This window comes from Micropterus dolomieu, linkage group LG12, assembly GCF_021292245.1.
Source record: "Micropterus dolomieu isolate WLL.071019.BEF.003 ecotype Adirondacks linkage group LG12, ASM2129224v1, whole genome shotgun sequence".
Lineage (NCBI taxonomy): Eukaryota > Metazoa > Chordata > Actinopteri > Centrarchiformes > Centrarchidae > Micropterus > Micropterus dolomieu.
The window spans coordinates 36,280,723-36,288,165 of NC_060161.1; the positions used below are offsets into that span (position 1 = coordinate 36,280,723).

General features: G+C 41.7%; 1 protein-coding gene and 1 long non-coding RNA gene across 2 annotated transcripts in view; one reads left to right on the forward strand and one right to left on the reverse strand.

Annotated features, from left to right (window-relative positions):
• LOC123980265 overlaps positions 1 to 1,621 on the reverse strand; it is a 5,054-nt gene extending 3,433 nt beyond the window's left edge. The window contains exon 1 of the long non-coding RNA XR_006827450.1: positions 1,365 to 1,621. This is a non-coding gene — a long non-coding RNA (uncharacterized LOC123980265). The remainder of the gene's footprint in view (positions 1 to 1,364) is intronic.
• A 5,635-nt stretch (positions 1,622 to 7,256) lies between these two features.
• Positions 7,257 to 7,443, forward strand: part of LOC123979965 (high affinity immunoglobulin gamma Fc receptor I-like) — a 24,231-nt gene continuing 24,044 nt past the window's right edge. Inside the window, exon 1 of the mRNA XM_046064076.1 lies at positions 7,257 to 7,287. Within this exon, the coding sequence (XP_045920032.1) occupies positions 7,257 to 7,287 (31 nt within the window). The remainder of the gene's footprint in view (positions 7,288 to 7,443) is intronic.

Below are 7,443 nucleotides of genomic sequence, written 5' to 3' on the forward strand. Positions count from 1 at the left end.
CATGTGAAGTTTATTATTTCCTAGAAGCTTTGAATCTTTGTCCTTGTTTTCCAAATGTGTCCCCAGTCTGTCCGTCCTCTACTCAGACTGTGTCTGAACTACTTCTACTGAGGAAAGAGTCCCTACAGTATGAAACTGCTTTACTTCTCAGAGAGACAAATGAAGCTGCTGGATCTGCATGGACAGACACCACGAGAGGGGAGAGGACACATGTTGGTCTCTGCTGTCCATCCGTCCACACAGTAAACTACAGTGCTGGACAGGAACAGAGGTCAGAGGTGGAGACTCTGTTCACAAGTCAGCTCATAATAAACTTTACAAACATATCCAGCAGCCTGCAGAGTCAAAGTCTACAAAAAACTATATTTGAATATAAATTATAATGAACATGTTGTAAATAAATTTGAAAATATAAGTTATTCTAATAACAAGTTATAATAAGAGTAATTACTGTACAAACTGTTCAGACTACAGTTATTAACAAAGTTCTTAAGTAAGTTTCACACGTTTCTGTCCTAATGATCATTAAACAGTGAGTCTAATTTCCACGTCACTGCTGTGTTAAGATATTAAAAATAATAACAACCTCAAGTTCTTTATTTAAAACTTTATTTGTTCCTGACATTCATTTCAGGAACATAACAGTCTGTAACAGTCACAGACGGCCGGACGTTACATGACAATGGGGCAAGGTTACGTCACCATGACAGCAGTGGGGCAGAAATTACTTTTAAGATAAAGGCGAAGAAGAAACATTTATAAAGTCTATTTTAAGTGACTCCTACTAACAGAAACACGCTCCTCGTGCTGATAATGTAACTGTTAGCAGGCTTGTGTGGAGACAAAAAGGTAAAGAGGATTTGTGGTGTTGCCGTCTGGACAAAATGAGTATAAATGTTAGTTTCTGTTTGAGCACTTAGGCTCAGTGTATGAATGTGTGTGACTGGTGAATGCAGATGTAGTGTAAAAGCGCTTTGAGTGGTCGAAAAGACTAGAAAGGCGATATACAAGTACGGAGCATTTACATTTACAGTCACGGCGGGGAGATCTGACAAGCGCTGCGCAGAGAGATGTGACACTGCACTGATGCCATGAAGAAAATAAATAAAATAATTAGGTAAAAGATCATGACTGTCCTACATATATCCACAGTTGTGTTTTTCCTAATAACAGACAGGTGACTTCAAGAACAAAATAATTAATTTGAGCGTTGTGTTTTGATTTTCACGTGTATTAATATTATAACAAATAGTATTATTAGTATTAATCTTCATTGAAAATCAATGAACCGGTAGCCACGCCCCCCACCCGAATTTCACCCATTCTCATCTTGTCACCCTAACACGGGCACACACTCCTCTTACCTTGACACAGAACAACGATCCATGAACATGTGAACAAAGCCACGAATGGCGGCCATGTTAAAGCGACCATGACTGACTTATTCTTTCTTCTCTGTAGTTTCTGTTGACAGCGGACCGCCTACGGTGATCTACAGTGATAATCTCTCGATCGTTGTCAGGTTAGGTCACATATTTAGAAGCAGAGATGATGAAGGTGATGACCAGACTGAATGCTTCTTCCTAGATATTTTACTTTTCAACAGTGCACCCGCCCAGCCGAGGGAGAGGAGAACGTGTCACGTGATTTCAAAGAAAGCTGAATCATTTGCTGCGTAACGTCACATTGGCCTTCTGAGGTTATAGTTGGGATTCCAGGGAATCTGGTTCGATCTTACTTTAGTGTTTTTGAACTGTAGCCAGGCGCGCGGAAGACATTTTGGCTTAGGGGTGGTGCAGAGAGGAAATGCGCTCATGCAGTGTTGAGTGTAACGCGCTACAAAAGTAACACAATTACAGTAATGTATTACTTTTTGCTGTAATACGGTTATATAAATAAATAGGTAATATAATACCCTTTACAATCTCAGTAACGCACATTACAGCTCTTTTAACCCGTAATTAAGTGATGTTTTATTAACAAAACACCACCAAGAAACATTTCCACACCAGAAAAACAAATCCATGAGTAAAAGAGTAACATTATTTCTTGTTGCTGGAATCCGGTGGTCGAGATTGTAGGCAGGGTGCAAACAACGGGGGAACCAGCTCCTCTTAACAAGACGGCAGCTCCCCTGATGGATCATGGGTAAATAGATTTCTATAGGCTGTGTGTTTGTGCTTTAACGAGTTACTTTCATTATCAGAGAGGCTGCTGTCAGTTCATCCTGGCCGATCCTGTCGGAGTGTCGGGAGATTCAAATAATCAATGACGTTATGCTGTTGTACCTCGTGTGTAAAAGCGCACAGCGTCTTTCTTAATGGGGAGATGATTCATCCTATTCCACCCCCACACCCGCTATTAATCAGAAAGATAATGGCAAAGACCCACCCGATCCGCGGATATAACTGCACACCACTAGAAATCTATCTAGCACATCTTACTATCAGAATAATGCGCCCATTAAACAGCAGTGACAGTAACGTAAAAGTAATGTAAATCATTACAATTCAGAGACAGTAATATTGTAATATAGCCTAACTAATTACTCCCAAATGACAGTAACTAGCAATCTATAATGTATTACATTTTGGAAGTGACTTGCACAACATTGCGCGCAGTGGGCACGCACTTGCCTATACACACTTACTTTTCCTTACAAGCATGGTGTATGAGGTCACCAAGGTCCGGACCTCCGTAATTATATGTATATATGTATGTATAAATAAAACAATTTGAATAAAAACCATTGATAACACGATCAACCTCAAGGAAGGCCATCTGTGCGCAGCTGATTACACCGTCTCCACCATCATTTCAGCTTGAAAAACTGTTCCATGCTCAGTGTCCACCCTTGGGGAAACACAATAAGCACATGAAAACCTTATGCGTGGAATAATTGGGAGCACCGCTGCAAAACGTTTTGTGACTTTCCGGGTGGGTGAAATAGGGTTGAAGAGTCTCCCTATTAAAAGAGACTCTGTGCGCATTTGAGTACGGGGCACAGCAGCATAATATTTAAATTGACACGCTGACAGGATCAGTCAGATTCTAATGATAATTGATGTTCTGTGTGACACATAAGGTCTCACACACAGTCCAGGTTCATACAGTGAAACTGTTTGGAGTAAAGCAGCCGTCCTCCTGATCCATCAGAGCTTCTCAATTATTTCAGAAACTAAAATGTCTGGCCAAATGATCTTTTAGACGGACATATTTTTAAGCAGGTTATTTTTATTCAGCTTGATAATTGCATTTATTTTGTTGAAAGATATTTTATTAAGTATTTTATTCATTCGCATGATTGCCGTTACAGTTCAGTTCAAAAACACTAAAGTAGCCTACGAGGAAGATCGAATCAGACGTGAGCTTTTTTTTGCAACATATAAGCTTGCGGATGGTACCAGGCTGGAGGGCAAGAGAGGAGAGGGTCTAGACTGCAGGGTCCGTGCACGTTTTGATAGTTTGAACCAATAAACGAATAAACGAGAAAACCACCTTTTTTTTCGTTTGTCGTTAAAAACCAAAAACGAAGAAATGGAAAAAAGAGCCGTTCTCCCGTTTTTGGTTTCTGAATCCGAAAACGACTAAACCAAATTCAAATAATGGTCCGATTTTGGTTTTATGAAATTCCAATTTTTGATTTTCCGTTTGAAGACAGACGTTAAGAAAAGAAAGACAGGTGACCCGGAAGTAAGAGTACAGATATTAAAATAAAAGCCAAGCTTTTACAACGGTCGGATCTCTAATGTTATGCAGCACTTACATTATAACAAGGTGATGTTAGATGAAAGTAAATAAATAAACCTGGACCGAGAGAAATACGTTAGCAACAGCAGTTGATTACATGCACTACAATATTGTGCTTTTATTCATGTAAACAGCAAGAGTCACGTTTTTTTAAGCGCATTGTTTGGTGCAGTACAGTTGGTAGGCTAATATAGGTAACCCTAAGAAATGATTGTGCGTGCAGAGTTGTTACTGTCAGTGCTATATTTTTAATATTAAATAAATATTTAATGTGGTTTCCACCGCAATGAACCAAGTGCTGTTTCCCCTTTCTACCAGCAGGTGGCAGGATTTAAATGAAGGCCTGTACTGTTGCTTTATTAAATGTTTGCCCTTCTGCTCTAACCTGGTTCTAACACTGCTGTCAGCTTCTCAGAAGCTCTGACAACAAACTCACGTCAGAAATGTCCTAATGTTGGCCATCTGGCCAAAAGAAGGATTTACCAGTGTGCTATTTACTGTGGCATTGAATGTACAATCAATGGCTATAGACTATATTAATATATGTTCTGCAGCCATAGATTCTACATTCAATGCCACTAAAGTATGTATGTGCTATATATGTTGATGGAAAAATTTGTTTGGATTCTCTTCACTTGCATGAGACAATGGGAGTTATACACACTAGAATGTGTATGGAGAAGAAATATAGTATATATAGCACACTGGTAAATCATTATTTTGGCCAAGATGGCCTACATTAGGTCATTAGGATATGTTTGCAAACCACATGTTATTACATGTGAGTGTGTGTGTAGCAGTACATTTAAATCAAAAGTGTGCAATACACTACTTTAGAATTCATAATTCAATTTTGCACGTAACAATGCGATTAAAAATTTTAATCGTTGCCCAGCACTAACTTTAATGTGAAAACATGCTAATACTGTCATTTATACTAGCTCCTCCTCCAGGTTGTGTCTGTGCTACTAACGTTGTTCATCACTCAGTTTATTCTCTTCAGCTTAGTTCCCTTCTGGCCTTTTTGAATTCTGTTCTATTGATCAAGTGGTTGATGAAAGTTTTCACTGCAGGCAAGCTTTGCAGTAATGTTGCACACAGTCTGTGTCAGACAATGGGTTTTCACAGGGAATCCAACAAGTCCTTCACATAGAAACAGTAGTCCTATACAGGCTGTGAGAGGCAACTGAGAAAGTTGGTGAATGTTTAAATTTTTAGGTGACGTTACAACCTGCTCACACACAGACAATAACAATGTTATAAACATATTTAAATTCCTTTTCAAAACTCCACAATTCCCCCTTTAAAGGTGCGTCGCTGACTTAACTGGTTACAGGTCAGAGTTGCGCAGCAGTCATAAAATATGTTGAAAAGGTCTTGAAACAGGTCTTAAAGGGTATTTTAACTGCAGAATTCCTGTTCTGTCCTTCTTACAACCCCTTGTGCAAGTTGACAGGCAGTTTAACTCCTTCTCTAACCACCACGCTGGACGAAGGTGAATCGTTCACTTCTTGATTGATAACCAGAGAGAGGATAAAATTAAAACAGAGACATGAACAAATGGCTGCTATAAGTCGTTACGTTGAACTGTTGTTCATATAATACACATGTAAATTAACTTATTAATTCAACACAATGAAATAGTTATTTAAAGGTGTTTAGCTATGAGGTTAGTCTGGGCTATCTAGATTGTACAGCAACCAGCATTAACATGTAGAAATATAAATGCTCAATTGACTCAACTAGCATGAAATATCCCTCTGAAGTGATAGATGATAATTTAAAGAACATTTACGTACCGACGATGCTCGTTTGTGGCTTAAACGTGAGCAGATGTGCTTCAACTCATTACAAATCAGAAAGAATAGGCCTACTCGTCTGGAGACATTCCTGAGCGCTTCCTGATGACCTCATCAAAAGGTGCCATTCAGTAAACAATAGCTGATATTATGCAGTCTTTAGTATACCACTAGGGGGAAACAAAACATAGCAACACATACTCTGCTAAACATAAAGAACAGTGCAATTCCTGTGTATACCCTGGGTAAGGTAAGTCAGTAATGACAGCAATGGAAAGCGTATAATCATAATATACTAAGATAAGATAACTTTATTAAGACAGAGCAGCACAGAGAAATGTGGAAGAACAGATACAGTCGAATCAGTAACATTCAACATAGATGTTTAAATATAAATAAACTGTATACTCACAATATATGATCGTTATACAATTAATATTCTAGATGTTTAAATATTAACACATCATTTGCACACTATATATAATCAATAAACTCTAATTCATTATCAGATCATTTACACCCAGATAAATGTTTGAAATATACTCAGGAACAGTCTCTCAGTTTGGTGCTGTGGTGTTGTGGAGCCTGACGGCACAAATGAGCCTCCTGAGTGCTGTGAGGCTCGGGGCTGAATGAGTCTGTGGCTGAAGGAGCCCCTGAGCTGCCTCAGCTCAGCAGAGAGAGAATGAGAGGAGTTGTCCATGATGGTTTTCAGCTTCCTCTCATCCTCCGCTCAGTCTCTGCCTCCACACTGTCCAGTTCCATCCACACCACCGAGCTGGCCTTCCTCACCACCTTGCCCAGTTTGTTGGCGCCACAAGTCCCACCGCCCCCTCCCCAGCACACCACAGCGAGGAAGATGACACTGGCCCCTACAGACAGGTAGAACATCTGCAGCAGCCTGGTGCACACATTGAATGACCTGAGACTCCTCAGGAAGAACAGCCTGCTCTGTCCTTTCCTGTAGAGGGCCTCGTGTTGTCTGTCCAGTCCAGTTCCCCTTCGAGGGAACTCGAACTGCGTCGGTTACGACACTATGGGAACGCCTCTAGGCGAAGCAGGTCTGAACGTGAATGAAATCACTCCAATCCTATTGGCTTGTTGCTAGAACGGTAAGGTGTGACGGAATAACCGGAGGAGTATAAAGCACACCTGTACACAGTCATCATTAGCTTTTTTCTATTCAGCAGGCGCTCTGTATGTTGTTTGAATAAAGCTCCAGTCCTACAAGCAGTGAATGTCTTACCTGAGGAAGAAGTCTACCAGCATGTCCGGCAATCAGAGGTACAGAAGGTGTATTTTTTTCCTTGCCCTCGGTACATCACGGATGGAGATTCTCATGAGATGTGTGTCTCATGTTTGGGGATGGAGCACGCCCGGGCAGCTCTCGAGGGGGCTGCCTGCGGCCATTGCGAAGCCCTTTCTGTGCGGGTACTGATGTCCCGCATGGCTCTCTTTGCCGAGGATGGCCGGATGTGTTCTCCCCGTGGCGCGGGCCCGGCGGCCGCTGAGGCGGCCCGGCAGCTTCACTCATGGGGTTCACAGTGTGATCTGTCGGAGGATTTCGGGACGGCTGAGGCTTTTTCCCGACCTTCGTCCGCTGGCTCCGACGCTTCCTTCCCTCGTTTCTCGGCTTCTCCCGCTCGCGGTTTGGATCCGGAGACGCTGCAGCAATCCGACTCCGAGGAGGTGGACGTGCTCGGCGTAATGGACTATGACTTCCGGGTGTCGGAGCAACGTCATCAGGCTGCGCCCGACTATGACGAGCTGCTGGAGGTGGTGACTAGAGCCGTGGCTAAGCTCAACATCAACTGGCCACAGGAGGAGCAGACACCACAGGCTAGTGGTAAGCTTGATGAAAGGTTTCTTAAGCACCACGCGCCACCTCCACGCC